The sequence below is a fragment of the Astatotilapia calliptera genome, chromosome 12 (assembly GCF_964374335.1).
Source record: "Astatotilapia calliptera chromosome 12, fAstCal68.1, whole genome shotgun sequence".
In the NCBI taxonomy this organism is placed as follows: domain Eukaryota; kingdom Metazoa; phylum Chordata; class Actinopteri; order Cichliformes; family Cichlidae; genus Astatotilapia; species Astatotilapia calliptera.
Genome location: NC_137433.1, coordinates 25,658,077 through 25,683,618, shown reverse-complemented (window position 1 = coordinate 25,683,618; position 25,542 = coordinate 25,658,077). Strand labels below are relative to the sequence as shown.

Here is a 25,542-nt window from a genome sequence, read left to right as displayed (position 1 = left end):
GGGGATGAAAAGAGAAGCAGTGAAGGGTAAAGATGTGACAGAAGCAGGACACATCTGATTTTCAGAACACAAGGATTACAAAAAAACGGGGGGGAGACTAAGCTAATAAAAGGAGAATAAATATGGAAATGGAGCACGGGGAACAGATCTAAGGACAGACACAAGCTGAGGGTGAAGAGGAAATAAATACATGAAGGGTTATTATCTATAGCGTCCAAAACAATAAATCTGTCATCCTGTGGCTTCGTGACCACCCATCAGCCTCCAGACCTCCACTACTAACCCTGCATAAAAACATAAATACACACAGGTCTAGTGTAAGTTGGAGAGGCTAAGGACCACCTGAAACATCCTGGAAAAAAACAAAGATGCAACAGAGCAGCCTATTGACTGATGATGATGTCAGTTAGAGGGGATATCCCTAGTATGGTCCTTTCAGTCACACAGGCTCGGCCTTGTGAGTTCAAGAAGAAAAACAAAGGAAGAAAGAAAAAAAGAAACAAGGGGAAAAAAGCACCAAGGTTAAATTATGTGAAAAAGAATTGGAATAACAATTTTGGAAAAAATCTCAGGAAATAGCTGTTTGGAATGGAAAAGTGAATGGAGGCAAAAAGAGGTGGTGAGTTTCTGAGTTTTGGAAACAGGATGAGGGAAGGGAGGGAACAGAAAAAGTAAAGAATAGTCGAGGGCAAATTAATGGACAACGAATAAGGAGGAGAGTGTAAGGAAAAAGGGGTTTAAGGAGATGCTTAGTAAAGAGGCTGAAGTCTTCTTTGAAACTCTGTGTTAGTCTTTTTATTTGCTTTAATATAGCTATTTTAATGTTTTCTGCTTAAAAAGACAACAACACCACACAATTACATCATTTTTTAAGCACCATGCATATGCGAGTCATAACTCCTGCAGGCCCGTGCTGGAAGCAGTTATGTGGGGGCACAAAGGAGGGATGACAAGTGAATGAACAAAGTTTAAAGCTGGAGTCTTTAATTCAGAAAGAATTCGTATGTGGAGGATCTCCACAGAAAAGATTAAGAAAGAGCGAGGGGGTTTCGAAATGTGGAGTGTGCCATTAATCATGCAACCCTGAAACACTTTGCCTGTAGAAACCAAAACAGAAGCAGCAGGTTGAAGTTAAAAAAACAAGTGCTTGATTGTCGCTTTGCTGTGGGAAATCTTTGATGTTTCTTCACAAGTTTTTACATGGCCGTCCATAGATTGGTCTGCGTACACCTAGATTAAATGACAGTAAAAAATACTCCGCTGAAACCAAATAACTGCTATAATATTCTTTTACATTAACAGCAGATCATACTGTATGACTACAGTATCCACTTGTGTAAATCCCAACCTTTCAGTTCCCCTCTGCAGCTTTTCGGCATTATTCTGCTAATTGTTGAAGAAATCAAGAAACTTCTGCAAAAGAACTACCAACCATTAGTGAGCAAACAACTTTACTCAAATAACTTTGTTTTGCAACTTGTGAAAGTAAAAAAGGAACTACAGAGAAGCAGTGTGACATTTCTGTGTTGACAGGTTGTTTCTGCTGCTCCTAGGTGGTCAACCAATCAAATGTTATAAGTTTAAAAAAGCTGTAATAAAAGACCTTTGATGGAAATTGGAGTAAACTGGTGAAAGCGGTTTATTAAAACATGTGCAGACAAGCATGGAAATATAGTACATAACTCAAAAGCTGAGATTGTTCAGTTCTAACAAGACTGAAAGTCAATATTTGGTATGACCACCTTTATTCTTTAATGCAACCTGAACTCTTAGTCAGGATTTCTTCTCATTTCTTTAAGTAGTCATCAGGAATAGTTCCCCAGGCGTCTTGAATGAGGGCTCTGGAGGCCAATCCATGACTGATAGTGGTTCATTGAGTGTTTTTGCTATGTCAGGATTATGTTTGGGATCATTGCTGAAACATTAAGCAGTTCCCAATCACATGCTTTACAGATGGTATTGCATGGTGGATCAAAATTGGACAGTACTTTTCTGCATTCACAATTCCATCAATTTTCAAATGCAGCCCTAAACAATGACAGATGATATTTAACTGTTGTATTTAGTTTTTAGGCCACCTCTTTTTCTTCTTTTTTTTTAAATGTTCAGGTACAAGGACTGGACTGCAAATGAGTGAAAAAGCAGCCAGTGTCCAAAGACAAACTGTAAAAAGACCTTCAGAAAACCTGGAGAACGACTGCTCTTAAAAAACATAAAAGACAGTCTTCTTCTTGTAACCAAAATATAAAGAAATGAGGAGTGGCTCAAGACTTTAGCACAGTACTATATAGTGCTTTTCTTCACTCACTGGCCAGTCAAAGAATTAACAGTTACACTAACAAACAAATCTTTTGACCGTGAAAGGAAACTGGAGGACCCACAAGCAAACATGAAAACGACTAGCAGAGTATAAATTCTTCATCATCAACTCGCTGTACAACTAACAAACACCTCACAGTTTACTTCTACAGGGAGTGCAGAATTATTAGGCAAGTTGTATTTTTGAGGAATAATGTTATTATTGAACAACAACCATGTTCTCAATGAACCCAAAAAACTCATTAATATCAAAGCTGAATGTTTTTGGAAGTAGTTTTTAGTTTTAGCTATTTTAGGGGGATATCTGTGTGTGCAGGTGACTATTACTGTGCATAATTATTAGGCAACTTAACAAAAAACAAATATATACCCATTTCAATTATTTATTTTTACCAGTGAAACCAATATAACATCTCCACATTCACAAATATACATTTCTGACATTCAAAAACAAAACAAAAACAAATCAGCGACCAATATAGCCACCTTTCTTTGCAAGGACACTCAAAAGCCTGCCATCCATGGATTCTGTCAGTGTTTTGATCTGTTCACCATCAACATTGCAGCAGCAGCAACCACAGCCTCCCAGACACTGTTCAGAGAGGTGTACTGTTTTCCCTCCTTGTAAATCTCACATTTGATGATGGACCACAGGCTCTCAATGGGGTTCAGATCAGGTGAACAAGGTGGCCATGTCATTAGTTTTTCTTCTTTTATACCCTTTCTTGCCAGCCACGCTGTGGAGTACTTGGACGCGTGTGATGGAGCATTGTCCTGCATGAAAATCATGTTTTTCTTGAAGGATGCAGACTTCTTCCTGTACCACTGCTTGAAGAAGGTGTCTTCCAGAAACTGGCAGTAGGACTGGGAGTTGAGCTTGACTCCATCCTCAACCCGAAAAGGCCCCACAAGCTCATCTCTGATGATACCAGCCCAAACCAGTACTCCACCTCCACCTTGCGGGCGTCTGAGTCGGACTGGAGCTCTCTGCCCTTTACCAATCCAGCCACGGGCCCATCCATCTGGCCCATCAAGACTCACTCTCATTTCATCAGTCCATAAAACCTTAGAAAAACCAGTCTTGAGATATTTCTTGGCCCAGTCTTGACGTTTCAGCTTGTGTGTCTTGTTCAGTGGTGGTCGTCTTTCAGCCTTTCTTACCTTGGCCATGTCTCTGAGTATTGCACACCTTGTGCTTTTGGGCACTCCAGTGATGTTGCAGCTCTGAAATATGGCCAAACTGGTGGCAAGTGGCATCTTGGCAGCTGCACGCTTGACTTTTCTCAGTTCATGGGCAGTTATTTTGCGCCTTGGTTTTTCCACACGCTTCTTGCGACCCTGTTGACTATTTTGAATGAAACGCTTGATTGTTTGATGATCACGCTTCAGAAGCTTTGCAATTTTGAGACTGCTGCATCCCTCTGCAAGATATCTCACTATTTTTGACTTTTCTGAGCCTGTCAAGTCCTTCTTTTGACCCATTTTGCCAAAGGAAAGGACGTTGCCTAATAATTATGCACACCTGATATAGGGTGTTGATGTCATTAGACCACACCCCTTCTCATTACAGAGATGCACATCACCTAATATGCTTAATTGGTAGTAGGCTTTCGAGCCTATACAGCTTGGAGTAAGACAACATGCATGAAGAGGATGATGTGGACAAAATACTCATTTGCCTAATAATTCTGCACTCCCTGTATTAATTTTAAACCTGTAGTCCTGTTCACTAGTATTTTTTCTCTCGTTCCAGCATTTCTTTATAATCTACTCCTTGCAACCTCTTAACAAAAACATAGATGTCATTACCTGGCCATTCCCAGACTTGAGAACCCTGCTGGGACAATGAGAACATCAAGTCGGGGAAAGGGGTGCACCCCCAGAACAGCATGGGCTGCAGCCAAACATTGAGGCAACAGCTTAAGGACTCCCATCTGCAAAAGGGAAACAAACCAAAAGCAAAGAAATGTTATTATAGCTCACATATTTAAATGATAAGGATTTTTTTTAACCGCTCCCCATGGAAATACAGTCTAATATGTTTACCAGGGTGCCAAGAGATGGTAGTTGAAAACCTCTGACACAGTGACACAAACGTCAACTGATGCCGTCTCCTTTAATCATACAAAATTTAATTAGCACAACTCTCAGTGGCTCTTTGTCAGAACCCACCTGGGCCTTTTGCAGAAGGCAGGCAGGGCTAAATACACGGTGTGGAATCACCCGCTGGGACCAAGCCGACCGCTCAGTAAATCGGCAAGGGTAGTCGCCATGGGAACAAGAAATGCCGTCATCCACCATGCCTGAATAATCAGTTACAGAGAGTCCCTCATCCTCAAGGGAAGAGTAACAGAATGCAGAGTCTACGCAGGTAGTCTGGTCCCTGCTGTAGAAGAAAACAGGAAAGAAAAGTTTAACCAAAGGCTAATAACAACATTTTTTAAATTTCCATTTTTTTTCTTTTTGACTACATGGACCTTGAAATACTGAACCATCCATGGCACAGTGTGCACTGTCTCACTGAAATGAAAGGAGTGGAAATATGGAAATGACAGTATACATCACAAACCACAATGAGCCCAAAAATATCTAAGTGCCGACATGCAATCACATTCACTCTAATCCAATATCCAGCACTAAGTCTGTCCTCGGCATCAGAACCGTTCCAAGGGTTTCAAGCAACAGCCAAGTTTCCTTCAAGCCATTCACTGAAAATAAAGGCCCTCCTTGTAGTTGGGGAATCATGGGGCCTGCAGCAGGCTATGGTGGGCTGCTGCTGGAGGACAACCATGAGGGGGAGGAGGAGAATTACTGGAAACCACTGGCAGACTTGCCAACCTGCTGGCCGGCAAAAGGGAGACCCCAGATCGACCGTGCCCTGCACAGAGGAAACCAGCCCTTTCGAAATGCTCCAACCTGCGTTTTATATCCTGTATGTCTATAAAATTTATGTAAGCCTCAGTTTTTCTATCCAACAATAATTTCTGCTGGGCACTGAACCTAATGTAATATGGTGAAAGCCTTTATGCATTTGTCATAAAAAAGCTGATTGAGTGCTGCACACTATTCATCACCCTAATTTCACCTGCACCATTTTTGGTGAAGTGTAAGGAAAGTTTGACCATAGAATGTGGAATGGCCAGACTTAGGTTAATAACAGTCTGGAGAAGAGGTCCTACTAGAAGGAAAGAACACAGGAAACTAATAAAATACCTGCCAGTCTGGAGAGGAGAGCCCTTTACTACTTCACTTGAAGAACTTCCAAGTCTAGACACACGCTCAGCCTCAGTCCACTGCCCATACTCAGGCCCAAGTTTGGCAGTCTTGCCACAGTCTGTCCCGTCCCTCACCCCTTTTTCCAGCTCTGGGGGGATTTCTGCTGTGACTTGTTGCCAGTGACCCACTGCCAAAGTGAAGGTGGAAGCGGGCATGGGCATTGTAACGTAGTAATTCCACGTTAAGAAATCTGCAGAGAAAATGCCAAAGAAGTGCCAGAGAGAGAAAATAAAAATGTCAAAGGTACAGAAGTAGTAAAGAGTTTAGACGACTGGCAGCATGGAGAAAGAAACAGAAGAAAAATCTGAACTGAAATGCCATTTTGCTTTTACTACACTGTCCAATCTGATGTGTTTATCTTTGACATTTTATTTCTTTCTAGTCCCACCCATCGGTACAGAGTGACACAATTCTCATGTCCACCTTTCAGATGATGTGAAAGTTATTAAAATCTTGAAAGGCAGCCAGAGAATTATCTCAGTCTGGAAACTGTTACTTCTATTATAAGTAAACTCACAGTACTTTGCAAAAATATTGAGCCATATTTCTTTATTTTGTTTCCAAGAAAAGAGACATTCTTCTAATTTTTTTAAATAGTCATAAGTAATAGTTCTCCAGTCTTTCTGAATGTCTTTCAAAGGTTGTTTGAATACTGGCTGCTTTTTCGCACATTTCCTAATTTCCAGTCCTTGAACCTCACTATTTCAGAGGAATGCTTTTTTGTTTACGCCACTTAACACTGACCTATGAATCATTCAAGAATAAAAAAAGCACCAAACTCAAGGAATGAATCAATGTTATGTCTACACAACAGACAACCTACCAAGAACCCAATTTTAAATTGTATTTTTAGACTCTTTGTTACCAGCAGCTTGTTGCAAAACCACATAATTTGTTCCACTTTATTTAGTTGAAGCTAGGAAAAAGATGAAGAGTATCTGAAAGTCATATCCTTAATAACTAGGAAAAAGAAAAAACCCCCAACAAAGACCTGACGCGGGATCTGAGACTCATCATAAATGGGCACAGGGTGGCTGTTAAGAAAGGGCAACAGGAAGAAAGGGCTGATGTATGCTAAGTTACAAATTGTAAAGGAAGTCAGGAGAGAGGTCTTGACAGCCATCTGTAAAACACAGTGGAGGCTCTGTCATGGTTTGCCACTCCATTTCAGCCAGTGATGTTGGGGATCCTGATAATGAATGCAGTACAACCATCAGATTTCGATCCACCATCCAATACCATCTGAAAAGAATCTGATTGGCAACAGCTTCATTTTTCAGCATGGCAATGATCCCAAACACACTGCTAATGCAGTAAAAGCATACAAAGGAGAGAAAAACATACAATGGAACACCATCAGCCATGGATGGAATCCCCAGAGCCCGGACCTCAACATTACTGAAGCAGCGTTGGATCATCTCAATGGAGAACGGATTAAAAAAAAGGCACACATCCAAAGAAAAGCTTTGAATGTCATTCAAGAACTATTCCTGAAGACTCCTTAAAGAAATTACAAGAAAGATTGCCCAAGAGAGTTCAGGCTGTGATAAAGAATAAAGAGGTGGTCATACCAAATATTGATTTCAGTCTCATTAGAATTGCACAAACTCTGTTTTTCCCTTATATACCGTATTTACATTTATGTTTACACATTTTCCCATTAATAACTACATCTACTTCTTTTGTGAGCTTTTGCACAGCATATCCTTTATTGTAAACCTTCTCTGTTCTCACTGGTTTGTTTGGAACAGATGCTGACATCATACATATTTGAATTACTGACCCAATCTGAAATGTGGAGCTCTAAAAGGTTTGTATTTGTATTTATTGAAAAATGTTCTCTACTGATTCCAATAAAATACAAAGACCTTTTTCAGTGCAGTTCGTACTCCTCAACAATGCTCTCTTTTCTCGAAGCACTGATATTGATGTTGTTGTTTTTTAAAAAGCATTAGGCTGATTTTTTTCTGTTTATTTGTTTATGTTTTTATTTATTCCTATTTTTTGTGCCTGGCAGACAAAAAATAAATAAATACATAGCTAAGCCATTTTAAAAGCTTCACTGTCACACTATCTGAAGACTTAGCCAGCTCAAACTGGAGGTGACACGCAGATAAACGTGGGCAATCGGTAAATGTTATCTTATTTGGGAATTAGGCTGATAATGGCTGGTACCAGCTTTCAGCCGATACTTTGGTGCACACGTACCCTTTTTATTTAACCCAACAAATCCAATCTCTCAAACACATCAATAGTCCATGCTCCCATAATAACTTTTAGCTTCAACACTGGACACTACAGACCCATTTATTCCAAGTAATGAAATCTAATACCAATCTCTTCTTTTCAGTTTAGTAGTCAATAAATTTGTGTAATATTCAAAAGTTTACAAATGTACACACACACACACACACACACACACACACATATATATATACACATATATATATATATATATATAAAACAAAGAAATACATATACAATTGAGGTTTTTGAAAAGCTTACGTGTGTCCCCATCTTCAGCAGGTACTGCCTGCTCCTCCCCACTCATCAAAACCACGCACTCACTGGGGGCCCGTACTGTTGCCTGCCATGTTGACATGGCAACAGGCGGCTCCTGGCAGGGGAAGAGGGCTCGGTTGTTGATGGGAGAACCGGCGGTGTAGACACACACCCTGGAAGGGTAAACAATGGTAAACTATAAACAACCCTCACTTCAATGCCCAAATGCACATAGAAACACAGACATAAGTAAGGCATACCCCACACAGGAGAGGATAAAATAGCCCGAGGTGTGTTTTTGTGAATGAATTAATTTGTATTATATTATTCTGACATAGCACACTCGGTATCTTACACAGTAACTTTGAACAGAGCAGATTTTATGCCAGTTGCCAGTTGTTGCTTTTTTTAAATAATGTGCCAATCTTTAATGGAATAATTCAGATGATTTGCATCCTGAAACAAACCTGTTGTCCTGATCTTTGGTCCACCGCACTGAACCTCCTGCTGGTTTCGTCTCATAACAGATCCTGAGAGCACAAGGGAACTCCTGAGGTGATGTGACTCCATTTTTCCTCACCTGTAGACTCCATCGGTCTCTATGGAACTGCAGTGTGCTTCCATCCTGAGCACCGGGGGCACGGCCACACAGTGAAAAGAGCTGATGCTGCTGCCTCCACTGGCTGGAGGGCATGGAGATGAGGTTCTGAATAAAAGCTGCCTGTGGCTTCCTTGAAACATCCCCTGACTTTTTAGATGTTACCTCTGGAAAGCGGCTTAACATGGCTGCCACAGAGGTGACGTCCACCTCTTCGACCTTTGACACGTCAAGATCACAGCAGTCCAACACTAAGGTGAACTCACCACCACTTGTAGTGTGCCACAGACTTGAAGACTGAATACTTTCTGCATCACCACACATCTTCACCACCTTTGTTGTAGTCGTTTCAAGCTCTTTTTTACCATCCTCCAGAGCATCCACCTCCTTGTATTTGGATGTAAAACCATCCTGACTTCCTCCAGCCTCAGTCCTCACTCCCGAACGAGGCTCCAGGAACAGAACAATACTACCACTGATGACCTTACTGTCAAAGTGAACAGTAAGGTCCAGGACATAATGCCTGACCAGTATGTGGTTAGTATTCGCTCGAAGCGGAAGGTCATTCGTGTCAGGGTTTAGGTCCCCATCTGGGTCCATGTTACACCAAGGACATCAAAGTTGAGTATAAGATAGCTGAAACAGAGGAAACAGAAAAAAAACTAACCCACACTGACTGAGAATCTGAGGAAAAAAATCGAACTCATTTTTGTCTGTGCATAAACCATGATGTGAATACACCATCATGGTGACTGCAGGCTACAGCTGCATTTAACTCCAATGAACTCTACACATGCCCACATTCCACAATGAAACGACTTTCAAACAGGAAAACTATTTCATGATCCAATTTTGATGTGTGTTAACAAAGCAGTACAAGTAAAAAAAAAACTCAACACACAGACAGTAACAGCTAACTATCTGCAGAAACCTATATTAAAGCTCTCCTGCTTTTATTTTTCCTGTCAGTCCTTCTATTTAGCCTGCTTGGGGCTGGAGGGAGGCTTGGCACGACAGAGGTGCAATTACTATTTACAGTGAGAAACCCTCAGAGCTTATTCAGTGCAGTTTATAAAATTATGAGCACTGAGAAACATGATATCTTGAGCAACAGGATGGAGAAAAACATATCTTCCATAACTGTAAAAGATTGGACAACAGCCAACTCTGATCTATGTGACCACTCTTTTATTAAGCTCGTGCAGCTTGTTAATAAAATTAGTGTCTGTTTACTGTTACCAAGGAAAGAAAACTTGAGTGTTGCTCTAAGGGTATAGGAATTATGTAGCAGTGGGCGGAAGTGAATGCCAGATAGCTGTCACACAGTTAAAAGTGATTAAGTTGTGTTCTTGGAGGCAGAGCAGGGCTTGCAGGCAAGTCACAATACTGCTCAACTTCGACCAGGGTTTTCCTTTCTTTTAATCACAGGCTAAAGTGTGAGAAAACATAAAACAGAAACTTTCGGTCAGCACAGGAAACGAAGGTCTTCACCTCAGTGTTTCCAAACGCCGCACGACGTAAATGAACATCTGAAGTTTTAAAATTCACTAAAGTGTGAAGCTGGCTGACTGACATGAAGGAGTTCGGCTAACTTGCCATCACAGGTCTCTGTCATTAAACAGTCTGCGGTTCAACCGCAGCGACGGTGTCGCCACAAATAACCGGCTTCGCTGTGGATAACAGCGTATTTACTAATATTTGTACAAAACAGCTGGTAACATACCGCTGAGCATCACAAGCTCTCGTTTGTTCTACAACAAAGCTGTATCCGTCCTGTGCGAGTCGAGCGTTGATGTCGTCACATTAGTGCGACGGCAGCGGATTGTAGTCCTTCACCTGAATCCTCCCCGCTCTCTCGAGCGCTGCACGTTATTTATTTTTTATGATAACTACGGAAGTAACGATTAAAATGCTTTTTTAGAATTAATATATACATTCTGATATATGATATCAAAAAGAATGAATGAGAACGAGAAAGTAGAGAAGTACCAGGTGCAAGAACAGCTGGAGCGGATGTGAAAAGTCCACAGTCACCTTTCTTCCCCATTCTGATGCTCGCTTTAAACTTAAGCAGATTGTGTTGACCATGTCTGCATGTCTAAATGCGTACAGTTGCTGCTATGTGACTGGCTAATTCAATAATTAGTATCAGGCAGATGAAACTGTATACCTAATAAAGTTGCCAGTGTGTGTAATTTTACTTCCTGTTCAGTTTTAGCTTAAGTTAAATTGCAACCTGGGGATACTCTTCAATGTAATTATTGCATTTATTTGTTTCTTTATTTTTTTGTCTACTTCTAAACATTTAGTTTTATTTAGTCCCCTATTTGTTCTATTTTTATTTTATTTTGAGACAAAGGACGCCAAAAAAAAGCTAAGACTCTTAACAGGAACCTTAAAAAAACAAAAACAAACTTTAAATAGTCTACTTATTAGTAATACATGTATTTTTGCATTTTAATTCAGTTATATTAAAATGTGATTGGACACAGTGGTGACATATATTAATTTTTATTCAGGTTCTTCAACAGCATTGCAAGTATGACAATTGGAAGAAAAAGATCTACATTAAAACAAAAAATATGTACGAACATAAAGGATAACCATGAAACATTAACTCAGTCTCAGTGGGTGTATCCCATGAATACATCTTACAGCGCTAATGTGGCACACGTTTTAAAAAATAGGTATACATTTTTATCAATGCTCACAGCTGATGCATACTGCATAGCTATCATTTTATTTAGCCACCCCACAAAAAACAACAACAACAACAACAACAAAACAAATCACCCAGCAGCTAATAAATAAGATATGTACCTAGAAACAAATATTTCCATGAGCATTAATCACATTGACAAACATGTACACCCATTTTTTGAAACTCCAGGCGCATTTACATCACTGCAATACAGAATGACCTGCAACATAACATCATTTAGATGAAATGTTTCATGATGTCACATAAAATCAAGTTGTCACAATTTAATATTCCAAGCAGTAATAAAATTTCTTCACTGGAATGTGTTCTCACATACTGAGTAAACATAATTTGCAAAGTAAATCCGTGTGGAGTGACTTTTTACATTATTGCATTTCTGCTGAAGTTCCTCACCTACTCCTCACTCACAGTAAATACATAAGGAATTGAATTTGGCACTGTGTGTATTGCAGGAAGCGCGGTCTACTTACAGAGAGCAACTGAAACTGTTGGAACATACGCTGAGATTGTACAGTAAACTCAGTCACTGAATCCCACCAACTGAATAATATACTTCCAATTAGTATCATTATTGCTGTTATTTTATCTAAAAATACATTTCCATAAAACACAACGCAAAATAGTTTTAACAACTTTGTAAACATCTTGTTATTATCTGAAGTAATATTTCAAATATATCCACAATGCACACTTTATGTGTATTCCACGTGTGTTTTAGAGCCTTAAAAGCCTTTCTGTCGCCTATGAAACTCTTAATAAGTTAAACTTTTCTGTTAGCTACATATCCAGGTACATGGCTGGCCTCAACTGTTAACACATGAATCTGTACCTATTTTTCCAGTGCACAAAAATCCATCTACACTCACTGCTCACACTGGAACATGTCATGCATAAGACGCCCAGAGTGGAATTTCAGAGGCCCTTTAGCACATAACAGAATCATTTATCATCACTGAGTACAAAGTGACTTCAGTATGGCACCAAAAGCTTCTAATCTAAACACAATCTAAATAAACACACATTCGTTCAGACAGTCACATACATCTATATACATGTACATACACAGAACACGAGGATTATTGGCACACACACACACACACACACACACACACACACACACACACACACACACAAGGCCTGGGATTAGTAAGGACCTAAGAGAGCTAGTTTACTGACCCAGAGGAAGTGTTTGCAGCATTTTGAGGACTTGAAGTTATCCAAAAATGGAAATTAACACAGCAACTGAAGATTTTACAGTGAAATGCTCAATAAGCTACACTTTGCCGGTGATTCCCACCCCACCCTCCATTTTTGTATGTGCTTACTCGCCTTTCCCTCCTCTGACAAACAGCCTGACATCATAAAAGTGAACACGCAGCCAACATTAATACACATTGCCAGATCACTGAGAAACCGCGAGTCTTCCATTGTTGACACGGCGTACTGCTCCTGCTGTTCCTTTTCTTGTCCCCCCCTCTCTTCTTTCATCTTATCTTCTCTTTTTCTCTCACTTGTGTGACAGCCTCCTCATCCTGTCTGAAGCACTCAGGAGTTTTCCTCCTGAGTTCTGCGGAAACTTAGACGTTTGAAGGAATCCCTGCGAGAAGACAGCGGACGAGGGAGGGGAAACAGAAACAAAAGATAATGAATGATTATGAGGAAGAAGAGGTGGAACAGTCATGGTGAGTAGGCGAAGGTGCGTAGATGTAAGGTAATCATTTACTTCCCACAACCTAAAAACACCCTGAATCTTAACCATAAATTTCTACCAGATAACAGCGAGAGCAGCAGATATTTTTTCCACAACACCAACTAGCTAGTGTTCTTTTACCGAGGCTCGGGTGTTAGACACTGTCACATATAAGATAATTACATGAAAGATATAACAGTTATCACAACTTGTAATATTTTTTTCCCTCTCTTTTTAAAAACTATGGAGATAAATCGATGCATCTGTGGTTACGTGTATAGCAGTAAACAAAACCAGCAACAACACGGTTATATTTATATATTCTAGTTTAATAGCTTCCTAATATTAAGTAACCCTACTGAAATCATATCCACATTGTATCTAAAAATAAATAGAAATTGCCAGTTATAATTAAAGGCAAAACCAAAATGCATTAATGCATTCTTTCAAACGGGGGTGACTCTTCTGGTTGCAAAAAAAAAAAAAAAAACCCCGATCGTGACCCATGCTGCTCGCTTCATATTTGACCCGTGGAACCCCTTTTGGGTGGAGTGCATCATCTCAGTGGTTAGTGTTGTAGTAAAACAGGTGATAAACAGTTTGACTGTGATTAATAACGCTACAGTCATACTGGGAAACAGTGGTTGGAGACCCCAACAGTTTCAATTTAATTGCAACGAACGCAGTTTTGTTCACTGCAGTCACCGTGCAACCATCGATTTTTCCTAGTTACAAAGAAGGTTGTGGCCTTACAGTATTTTCACTGTAATGTGACTAAGCCACAAGACTCTATTGTTTGAGCATGAAGTGTCCTTGGTTTGTCAGTCAAAGCCATCCTCACTCATGATGTCTGATTTAGAAAAAACGTAATCAATTCATTCTCTCTTCCCCTTTGGTTCAGTGATGACACAGCCTGATAAAATGATCAATGTGTGTTTCTCACCTCCGTTTCCCTTGTCAAAGCCGTCTGGTGCGGTGGCTCTGTTTACCTGTTCTCCAGCCGAGGCCTGATGATGGGTTTATAGAGTTCGGGAATCTTCCTCTCGAGCATTGGCCTTAGGTTCTCTCTCAGGCGGTTGTAGTTCTTCTTCAGCTCCTGCTGGTACTCCTTCTGATCTGATGCAATCAGGTGCTTATTCTTCTCCACTGCTTCACCGCACCTGCAGGACAGAAAGTGACATGTAAGTTCATTGGCTGTAATGAAAAAAAGAATCGAGTTTTCCCCTCAAGCTTTTTGTTTTTTTAAATTATTATCATCATTATACAGTAACCTCAAGAAGAGCTTCAAAAATATGAAACGAAACAATCTTTTTACAAGTCACTGTGCTTGTGTATGCTAAGCACAGTCCTGTAACTGCTTGACCAGAATTTGAATCCTTTGCAAACCAGAACTCTAAATAAGCTCAAATTTATACTCTACTGCAGGGACCACCTATTTGGCTTTGTCAAGTAACGCTGCTAGAATGTGAGCTACGATGCAAACGATCCAGAAGTCTGATTTAAATCACAGTAGCAGCAGAAGCAAGAACTCTAAACCCCTCTTTTCTCATGTGCCGGGAAGGGGACAATGTTCTGTTATAATGGGGGGGGGAACAATGGGTCTAAGTTGAAGTGCAAGTAGAGGGCAAGTCTGGGTTGCACCCACAGTACTCTATCATGATATGTATAATGGCCAACATACAGGGCAGTCTGCAGGAAATCAAGGGAAGGGGATGATTGCAAACACATGTTTATCTTTTAGCCTTTAATGAAGTTAATATGGAAGCTGCAATGTCGTGTAACAGTATACAGTAAATAAGCAGGGTAATGAGCATTAATGACAGTTCACAAGAGTGCAGGATTTTCTGGTGGTGTATAGCTCTTTATCTGAATGCTTGGCTTATTTAGACAGCTCTTCAGATGAGCATTTGGCATCTTCATTTTGTTTTATGATTTGCAAAGTGAGCGCCGTTTGTGAAAAAAGAAAAAAAAAGAAAAAAGAAAATATGCTTGGCTGTTTAGGTTTCTGAATTGAAAACAAAAAACAAAAAAACAAAACAAAACAAGAAAAACCTATGGGCTTCTTTAACCATTACTGCGTGTACAGGATCTAAATCTATAAATGCAGGATGGGACTAGACAGCAACAACACCAGAGCATGTGGCAGAGTGGGACATCAGCAAATCCAGGAAACAACAAATCCCCCGAAACCTCTCTTTAAATTTTTAGCTCCACAGAACTCATTTAAAAATACTTTGAAGTTCATGTAGCTACATAATACAACACTAAATATTACAAGATGACCAGCTTAGAAAAATAATGCTTTCCTAAGTGGATTTATTAGAATGCCACTGCTGAGAAAATTGGCGTTCCGTGAGTCCTGTTTACCTGGATTTAGGAAAGAAAATAAACCTTTCTGAAATTACAGCAAATCTGTTTGTAACATTTAAGGCAGGTGGAAAGTAATATGAAGGTTACAAAATGAAAGACACCATTTTTTGGAAGCAAACAACAAATAACCATGAGATGAAAGCAAACAAACTCAAGCACACGCACCAATACTTTGCAACGTGCAGATATGACACAATCTCGGCACAAAATTATCATGACTCACTGCAGCGTGTAGGGCATGATGGTTCAAATTATGTCGTGATCATTGAAAATATTTTAAAACTATTGGTGATAATGAATCTAAAGTTAGCTAGAAGAATAACAGCTTAGTGGAAATAGTCTCAATATGTAAATAATATATAATTATTCACATTACTCCTACTTCTTTGCTTCATTTAAACTGTGATCTGGTTGGAAATGTAGTTGTGATTATCACTTCAGTCTCTTCATCTTGACTGACAGGCTGTTTAAACAGCAGGATATCTCTCACTCTCGCTTCTTTGTGGCGCACTTTTATCTTCCTACGCAGGCAACAATAGAGGCATATAGATCCTGGAGAAGACTTTCACTCTTTCCAAGTCACATCTCACAAATACATTCCATTTCCTACTAAGAAAATCTCTTTGACATGTTGTTATATACTTCAATCTCTTGAGTCAGTGCCCATTGTTCACCACCATTTATTCACCCTTTGTCACTAGGTGGTGATTCTTTGATAGCGTCTTACCTCATTATAAATTCTTTGAAACACAGGCGCAGTTTGTTGTGGTGACGGAAGAGCTTTGGGTCCGCTGGGATCTCATTCAAGAAGACCTGGGCCACCTCCAACGGGCCCTACAAACAGGGGGCGGAGATACAAGGCAATCAGCAAAAACAAAGAAGCAGAGAGATGAAGAAAGAGAAAGCAAAGAGGGGCTGGAGGAAGGAAAGAGAGGAAGCGTTTTGACAGCAAGTGAACAAAGGAGGAATAAGAAAGCCCCTCATTCATACTGGGGGAAATGACCAACTACCTGAATGGCTAAACGCAGCTAAGAGCTACGATTCTGAACTGAAAACACGAGGAAGCCATCAGGAAAGGAGCTGCTGTGATTACCTCCTGTATAGCTAATGTCACTGCTAACCCTGCATACATTCTCCATTTGGCTCCCATTTGCCCAGTATGAGATCTTGTTATCCTAACTTATATTCATCATAAAACCGCAGCGCGCTCGCACAGTATCTGCAGTTAAACAGCTCTGATTAGAATCATAAATGCACTGGGCCCGGGCCTCAGCCCTGGGTCTGAGCTGCCGACCCGCACACAGAAACCCGGCCTCTTGTACTGATTACAGTCAAGAGTTATATGTTTACTGAGCTGCAGAGCATTAGCGTTATGTATACAACCATCAGGTTGGAGCAAGGGACCTGTCAGATTAGACACTGGAAGATAAAGAGTAAGGCGAGCAGAGACGCTAGAGCTTGCTTCGTCATTACACCGACATTCACCATGCTGGCAGGACCTGGAAGCTATCAGATCAAAGAGACCTCCGGTGCAGCACGCCATGCAGCGGATACATGAAAGGAAGAGGGGCCTTGAATTGACGTTTTAACTAAATCAGGAGAAAAGCAAAGGAAGGATTAGGGTTGCAGATGGGGTGAGGGCTTTGATGTGTGATCACTGCCATGTCTCCCACCTGCACTCCTTGACTACAATGGAAACTGTAAATGTGGTAGCATAAATAGGAGGTAAATCACTCTGTTATTTTCCCCATCACATTATGCATGATAGAAAGTGTCATTTAAGAAGAACAGCTGTCATTTGGTTAAGCGCAATCATTTCTGCTATAACAGGAGAAGACACACAGTAGTGCAAAATGGCATCGCTGCCTTTATTTACCGAACGGCCCCAAATGCTCATTACCTGGTTAACAGTGGCTCCCACAGAGCCCTGTAGCAGCATCTGTAACATCTTAGCATCGGGTTGTTCTCTGTGTGTGGCAACCGCGAGCTCTCTGGTCTTCTTCTGCATGTCCTCTATGGCCACCTCGATAGGCGTCAAGTCAAACTGGAAATACAAGACGAGTAAATATAGCCAACGGGTATTGCTGCAGCTGTGATAGCTGCTGTTATAGCTGCTAGGTGTTCCACACCAGGTGTATTCAGCACTTACCTCCTCTTTCTGAATGACATTGATGCGGGTCTTGACATAGGGGAAAGCATGCATGGTGGTGAGGATGGTCTTTCTCTTGTACTGTTCATTGAGTTCACCCCGAGGTCGCCCACTCTTGGTGAAGGGTGTGGTGTACATGAAGCGCCGCAGGTTAAAGTTCTTTTCAAAGTTTGTCAGTCGGTCTTTCATCTCATAGTCGTCAAAGAAGGGTTCCACATAAGTGATCTGGATATACGCCTAGAGAGGAATGGTAGTGTTTTCTTAAGTTATTATTCATGAAAATAGCATCTTATCGTGATTAAGGAACGTGTGCCTTTAGCTGCGTTTTATTGTCTGTTTTTATATCTAATAAAGTAAACTCTGGTATGTGTCCAAAGAATCCATAATTTCTCGCTGATAGTCTACGTGCAGTGCATTCTGGTTGCATTGTGCTGCTGTTTAAAACACAGGGAATTGAGTTCCCACTTGTCATTTGCATAAATTTGGGCCAGTTTATGCAAATCAGATCTGTCCAGCTTGAGTCGATGCCTCTGAAAACTCCAGATGAATCTTTAATCTACACATTGTTGATCTCAAATGAAGACAATTCAACAACTGACTGGCTTTTCTAGGACCTCGAACGTTTTCAGTGTTTGTAATTCCTTGAACTATTTTAATAACATAAGAGAAAGGTTGCAAATGAGCAGTCATGCTAGTTTCCGGGCTGCTTGGCTGCAGGAGAGGAACCTGTCATTCATCTATCACGACGCTTTCTGTCTCGCCTAGCAATTTTAGAAAGTGGAGCAAACCCTCGAGTGCAGAAACGCTGCTATAGACATACCACTGCAGTTTTAGAGTTTTGGAGAAACAATATTGTAGAAATACACAGTGCAGTGTCCTTACAGGTGTCACAAGCCTGGCAAAAAATGCCCTCAGGGGAGATTTTTGCTACTAAAATTAGTATTTGATCATTTAGAGATTAACATTTACCAGTTGATTGTTTGGCATAACAGTTACTCACCTTATTGGGGTTGAGCTGTTTTCTGTCCACTGGCGTAGAGTCCTTAATCATCACCAGTGTGTCATCTCCAAAGCACTGACTGTAGAAGTTCTAGGAGTGCAAGAAATTGTGTCGTTAATATACAGTACAGTTCATAATATATGGTCTTTAAAAAGTGCAGAATCATTTTTACTCAAATACAAATTGCGATTGGTGGCTACTCCTTAAAGAATAAAAAGCATTAAAAGAACACTCGAAAGCATGAAATACACTAAACGTGAACTGATTCACTAATTTGACTCAAGTGCAGCTGACAATGCATCCACTACTTTCTTTTTTTTCCTCTTTTCACCTTTTAGCATGCAAATGATAGCTTTCAGGCGCTCTAAATGTCATCAAAACTGAAGTACAATTTGTGAATCTTTCACTCTGTCGTTCTGCTCACTTAAAGCCTCAAGCGTCAGATCTCACCAGTCCAGCCAGGCACCATATCCTTTATTTCATACCTACACATGCACACATTTTCCTCTTACATACCTCCAGCCTGTGTGATATCTCAGGCAGATGTGTGATCCCAGGCTCTTTGTAGATGAATTCCCGTTCATCCAGATCACCAAACTTGGCCCCATAAAAGCCCACTCGGAAATAAGTTCCAAACATCCTCTTATGTCCCTGGAGGGAAGAAAACACACTCAAATAAATACTAATCAGATATTTCTGTTGTGTCAATTATCCTTTGTGGATTTTTTAAATTATAAAGAAGACTTTGAAGGTTTTATTAAAAGCCAAAAATAAATTTGCAGCAGTTTTTTGTTTTCAAGGATGTTTAAAACACATATTTAAATACTGAATAAGAACATGTACCAAAATGATTTTTAAAATGTTTTATCTACAGCATCTTACGATCTTTCTTATTTTCACTTTAACTAAATAAATGACACAGCACCTCCTCTGTCATTACCTTCTGAATGATGTTATCAAAGGCTCTCTGAAGTTTGTCATGTGTTGACGCCAGTTTTCTGAAATCTCTATGTGCCTCTAGGATTGGTATGATGATCTTGTAGACCTCATTTACTGCCTCATAGAGACCACCCTGATGGGAAAGACAGCCATAGCTGCTGTTTAGCACAGAGTATAGTATATTTTAAGAAAATATAAACATTTATTGTTAAAGTGCAAAGATTTTCTCTGTTTCAGTTATACAGCATCCTTAAAGGCTGGCTTTTTTTTTTTAGCATTAACAAAGTAGATATTTACCGCTTAAAAAAACAAAACACATTAATAATACTAATTTTATAAAGTAATTACTCCAACCTTGATAAAAAAATCATTACAGGTTTTTTATGTTAGCACAAATACTAGTGCAGTTTTATGGTCTCACATTGCTGAAGAGCTCAGCAGCCTGTTCCAGCAATCCCACCAGGCCGCTCTCCGTGAAGTAGCGACCTGAGCACACCCCATCCTCATCCGGGGACAGGATGTCGTCCGACACCGCAGACTCCTCCAGCACATTGGGGGAGATATTCTGAGGAGAAGATCCGTCAGCTAATCACTCATTTAGCCCCGCTAATCACATGATCAATAACACGGCTTAAAATAAGATGTCCTGCGGTGAGAAATGGAACTCGTTTAATGACCATCCAATCAGTGGCTTGCTGCAGGTTAGACTGTCCTGAGCACAGAGGTCTTGTGTATAACACAGCTCATCAATAACATAATCAACTTTGTGACTGTTATAACTGTTTGTTTTCAGATGAGGGAAACAGGCTGTTCCCATCTTCCCACGGGAGCACATTTGCTTTTTTATTCTCCTCTTCATCTTCAAAGACACAGCGTTAAGCAGATATACCAGGGGATCATATTTACATGTTGACGTTATGAGTGTACAGCTCCCCCCTCTGGACACACACAACCAAATATGGAAGCAATCCACGGGGAGATGTGAGATTTTCTTGCTGTGCACTTGAAGGTTTGCCTTCATTCAACAGAACAACCAACAGCCATAATAAACAAATGAAGACTGCTTATTTTATGTTCCTGTGTTTCAGTCCTAAAAACTTATTATCTCCTTGTTATTTCTGTATGTATATGTTTGTGTGGTCTACCTGAAAGGTGACACTGCCAACAGGCAGGTACTTGTGATCCTCCAGCATGCTGAGGTACTCAGCCACCAGGGCGGCAGCGTGCACCAGACACATTGCAGACTCCGTGTAACACTTCCTGTTGTTGTGCTTCTCTGCCATGTTCTGCAGCCAGGTCAGGCGGAGGTCAGGAGACGTCTGGTAGCCTTTCGCTATCCTGGAGAGATATGGGAGTGGGAGAAGGGATCATTTTCCCCCCTAATTCATCTGGTAAAAGCCTATCTGAGATCAAAATCTCCGTATCAGAAAACCGTCACATGCTGGACAAACAAGTGCAAAAGTGGTAGTTAATGATATGGGCTCACTGCAGATAAGGTTCTGCATAAACTGTGTATTTTAATGACTGCATTTATGTCAAAATATTTTGAAATCAAATAGAGAAAAAGAAAAGTTGGAAATGAATGTACTGTATGAAAATAATGACTTTTGTGTAATACACTACATAAAAGGAGATCAAATAATAGTCTTAAGCAATATCAGTTTAACTGTGGCACAGATATAAATAAATGCCAATGTGTGAAAGACAAATTTCTCAAAATAAAATGTGAGCATGAGAGTGAGCACAGCAACATTAGTGGGTTATTGTGTTTTATGGGGAACATGAACGCTGAACACAATTTCCTGTTTTTGAGAAGAACAGAAAATTATCGACTAAACAGAAGAAGACTAAATCTAAAACACTGTTTATTTATTTATTTATTTATATTTGCAAATCACCCTACAAAATTTACAAATTAATTCAAGCATCTGGTGACCACATGTTTTGCTCATCAATGACCTATGTGTGCTAGAAAGCTTGGAGGTATATGTGTAAAGCTAGCAGGTCAGTCTGTAAAGCTATGAGAGACTCGCCATGTGACCGAGACCAAAAACTAAATAGAAAGGTGCATGATAAATGACCATAGGTGACAGCGAAGCACGCTGAAGTGCCAAAATAACCAAAAGCACATACATGACCTCTGTCTCAGTGTTTCCCCTTCGTGTTCTCTCACACGCATGCACGCTCGGACACACATACTGTTTGCATTTGCATATACACAAAGCCAGATCAGAAGACTAAACTGCTACCACATGGTTACCATAGCGAGGGCAGCAAATAGAGGCAAAACATCCAGGCCACAGAGAAATAGGAAACAGTGGTGAAACACAGAGAAAAGCCACAGAGTGATGAGAAAATGATGATAGAGTAGGATGCAAAGAGGAAGACACTGAAGACAGACAGAAACCAAGTGAATGCCTTTTACACCAGATGCTTTTGGTTTCTTACCTGTACATGAGGTCCATGAGCATTTCAGGATCTTCCTGAAACTCCCTCATCTTCACTGTGTCGGATAAAATACTGTTCAGGTTTCTTAGAAGCTCATCCACCTGTAAAAAGAAAAAAAAAACCCAGACATACATCGAAAAGCAGGCTTAAGGTTATGAATCAAAATCAGTAATGCAACTGCTCAACTGTGTGACTGTGCGTATAACTTTATACCTGGGAGGGAAGCTGAGTATTCTGCATCTCAGTGTCCTCCTCTGCATAGGCCAGGATGGTGCGCAGAGAGCGTCTTAAGTACTCCTCCTGGAAGTCTGAAGACTTGCCCACCAGCGAGGCCAGAGACATGGTGACCTGCATCTTGACTCTCGAGAAATTCTGACAGAAGAGACCGCAGTGAATATGTGTTTAACGCTTTGCACTGTTTGTAAGTGTATACTGGATTTCCACAGACCAGAATATTAAACCTTTTTTCTCCATAGTTATTCTATAGCATGCAGGGGAAGTACTGGTGACAAAACAGAACAGAACATAACAGGAACTGCAAGATTACATTTTGCCTTCAAGTTGCATGGAAAAAATAAACCGCTAACATTTTTTACAACAGTTAAGAAGGAAACGCCATTTCTGGCTGCTCCCTTACTCACAAGAGGTCACCGCAGGAGGTAGGTGGATTTTTTTTTTTTTTTTGTAAACACCGGTTGCCCTTCCTGAAGCAACCCCTAAGGGATATGCGTCTCCTCCTGGGACTAAACGGGGATTTTTTGCTTGTGCAAACCACTACACTGTAATACCTAATAATATGCAGTTTGTCTTTGGAAACATTTTCTTGTTATCACCATTTAATAGCACAATGAGTGAGCTACAGCACATATTTTGCTATGCGCTTGGAAAGAATTAATAGTCCCCATTAGCAAGCATGAGCAAATACTGATTGCACAAAAGTCTCCCTGTTTCCCCCCCCCGCTCCCCTCCCTATCCTATCCTATCCTCGTCTCTCCATCCTTCACACTACCTGTCCAAGAAAACAGGTGTGACAAACACCCTTCCATCTTCTGCAGAGAGGACCGTGTGTATGTGTGAGAGAGAATGTGGTCGTGTATGTGTGAAGTCCCATCTATCTCCAGCATGACCAGCTAAGCGGGAAATGATCTCCCATTAGCAGAGACATAATCACCCATGGATCATCTCTACGGCCCCATTCTGTTCAACTGAGCATGGAGCCAGAGCCTAACCACCCATCACTGCCCTCTAACTCAGTGTGTGCATGTGTGTGCGTATGAGAGAAAAGTACGGAGAAGTAGCCTAAATGATAGCTTAAGTCAACAAATAACCCTCTTTGTCCTTCTTTGTAATTGTATTTCTCATCTGCCCCCTTTTCCTCTTGTTCTCATTTTAACCTCTCCATAAATGGGCCGGTTTTAGCAACATTTATCTGTTTTGTGAGGGGGAAAGGCTGCAGTTGTCTTTTTTTTTTCTTTGTCTTTTTAAAGCAGTCTAAAATTAACTAAAATAACAAGGGAGGGAAAAAGTGTCACGGCAGACTGAGAACATGACGAGGGGAGATCACGGGATAAAAACATAAACAATGAAAGAGGTAGGGAGTAAGTTCTGCATCAATGAGTCATTCAGCTGCTACGCTAATTCAGATCACAGCTCCCTCTGTATACAGCACATAAACAAACATACGCTGGGACATGCAAAGGAGAAATACTCCATTTAAACTGGAGATGCTGTGCGTGTGTGCATGGGCGTGCATGTGCTGTGCGGGCTGGAGTCTGACTTTCATTAAAGTGTACAGACTGTAAACACAGGAAATATCGACTGCAACAGCAGTTATTGAACCAGCGTGGAGAATGAAAGAAGATACTCTAGCCTCTGCCTCCCTTCCTTCATATCTGTCTTTTCTCAATCATGTCCTTTTCATTCCCTCCTATCATTGCTTCACCTCCGTTACCAACACTTCCCCGACTCTGTCATGACTTTCCTCCTTTCCTGTCTTTCGGCACAAATACTTACACATTCACACGCACATATGCAGTGAATCACGCACAGTTAATACACACACAGAGTTGCTGTCATTAGTTATAGAGGGGTTGGAACATGGGGAGGCAGACAGTGACATATCTCTCTGCTTTCCACTTAGAGACACATCCTTCAGCAGAAACTTTCTTGCTGCACGCTTAAAATAGACACGGAAAAGACATTAAAGCTGAGCAGAAGGGGAAGAGAGCAGAAGATAGGATAAGATCTGTGTGACTCCCTGCTTCTGTGTGTCTTCATGAGAACATGTATAAAAAGCAATTCTGAACTTGTGTGAGCACTTCAGCTCAAAGTGATACAAAAGCATTTTTTTCTGAAAGCTTAAAAAGGGTAGTGCGTGGCTAGTTCTTGATTTGTGGACGTTCCTATGCATCCTTACTGCTCACTAGAACACATAAATAGGATATTGTGTGATTACATGTTGCTGTGATGTGTGCGCTTACACTGGCATTACTGTAGCTGTATCTCATGATGAGATAGAGGGTGGCACAGGCCTGGCTTCTGTTCTCATCCACAGGGCTGCTGCAGTACTGAAGCACCTTCTGGCACAGGTCTGCACACTGCTCCGCCTCCTCTTCAAACAACAGATCTCCAAACTACACGCACACACACACACACACACGATGATATACACAGCCACACACACAGATATATACATAAATAATTCTGGCTTGTATCAGCAGTTGGCCACCCACACAAACAAATAAGAACATTTAATTTAGACACAGATAGTGTTCATCTAAACAGACCAACCCACACACACCACCTCCTGAATTTTCAAAAAGTGAAACTAAACACACACACACACACACACGTCATCATGAAACTACCTTGACGACAAGTGCTCTGAGCGTGCTGAAGGTGTGAGAGAGGAAAGTGGTACTCTGGCTGCAGGTGAGAGAGTGGAGTAACACCTTCAGCACCCCGCCAACTACGCTGTCCTTACAATCAGCCAATGGCACCGCCTGAATGTGAGACAGAGAGAAAAATAGATGATACGCTAGGGAAACACTGGGGAAAAAATAAATAAATAAATAAATCACATGAATACAAAAGTCCCAGTTTAACTTCTTAGCTAGAGAGTACACAACAAGCAGATGAGTAAAAAGTTTATGATAGACCATTAAAGCTGCATAGAGTGGATACCCTCGTGTACCCTTGTCTACTAACTAACCTTCTACTAGAGGAGAATGGTGAGACTGCTTTGTCATATGAAGGCAAAAGTAACTCAAATAACCACTTGTTACAACCAAGCTATGCAGAAGAGCATCTCCAAATGAACAACATTGAACTTTGAAGCAGATGGGCACCCAGTGCCACTCCTGTCAACTGAGAACAGGAAACTGAGGCAACAGCAACAAGAATTGGAAAAAATTGGAAAATGTTGACTGGTTTGATGAGTCTTGTTTTACTCTACAGCAATTTTTCGTAAGGGCCCAAGTTTGGCACGAAAGCACGGAAAGCAAGCATCCGCCCTGCTGCTGGTGGTGTA

General features: G+C 40.7%; 2 protein-coding genes across 5 annotated transcripts in view; both read right to left on the bottom strand.

Annotated features, from left to right (window-relative positions):
- The window catches only part of aopep (aminopeptidase O (putative)), a 92,374-nt gene extending 81,820 nt beyond the window's left edge, over positions 1 to 10,554 (bottom strand). For both annotated transcript variants that reach the window (XM_026188822.2, XM_026188823.2), the window contains exons 1-6: positions 10,419 to 10,554; positions 8,565 to 9,331; positions 8,101 to 8,270; positions 5,533 to 5,785; positions 4,492 to 4,705; positions 4,129 to 4,253 (exon numbers count right to left, since the gene is read on the bottom strand). In XM_026188822.2, coding sequence (XP_026044607.2) covers positions 4,129 to 4,253; positions 4,492 to 4,705; positions 5,533 to 5,785; positions 8,101 to 8,270; positions 8,565 to 9,295 — 1,493 coding nt within the window. In that variant the 5' untranslated portion in view covers positions 9,296 to 9,331; positions 10,419 to 10,554. The remainder of the gene's footprint in view (positions 1 to 4,128; positions 4,254 to 4,491; positions 4,706 to 5,532; positions 5,786 to 8,100; positions 8,271 to 8,564; positions 9,332 to 10,418) is intronic.
- Positions 10,555 to 11,190: 636 nt separating this feature from the next.
- The window catches only part of dock8 (dedicator of cytokinesis 8), a 55,173-nt gene continuing 40,821 nt past the window's right edge, over positions 11,191 to 25,542 (bottom strand). For 2 of the 3 annotated variants that reach the window (XM_026186333.2, XM_026186332.2), the window contains exons 35-48: positions 24,881 to 25,015; positions 24,494 to 24,646; positions 22,227 to 22,385; positions 22,014 to 22,114; positions 20,711 to 20,903; positions 19,987 to 20,130; positions 19,567 to 19,698; positions 19,143 to 19,277; positions 18,627 to 18,716; positions 17,627 to 17,863; positions 17,378 to 17,521; positions 16,205 to 16,311; positions 14,097 to 14,267; positions 11,191 to 13,014 (exon numbers count right to left, since the gene is read on the bottom strand). In XM_026186333.2, coding sequence (XP_026042118.1) covers positions 12,963 to 13,014; positions 14,097 to 14,267; positions 16,205 to 16,311; positions 17,378 to 17,521; positions 17,627 to 17,863; positions 18,627 to 18,716; positions 19,143 to 19,277; positions 19,567 to 19,698; positions 19,987 to 20,130; positions 20,711 to 20,903; positions 22,014 to 22,114; positions 22,227 to 22,385; positions 24,494 to 24,646; positions 24,881 to 25,015 — 1,953 coding nt within the window. In that variant the 3' untranslated portion in view covers positions 11,191 to 12,962. Of the gene's footprint in view, positions 13,015 to 14,050; positions 14,268 to 16,204; positions 16,312 to 17,377; positions 17,522 to 17,626; positions 17,864 to 18,626; positions 18,717 to 19,142; positions 19,278 to 19,566; positions 19,699 to 19,986; positions 20,131 to 20,710; positions 20,904 to 22,013; positions 22,115 to 22,226; positions 22,386 to 24,493; positions 24,647 to 24,880; positions 25,016 to 25,542 lie in introns of all 3 variants that reach the window. The other variant, XM_026186334.2, reaches the window with a different exon arrangement.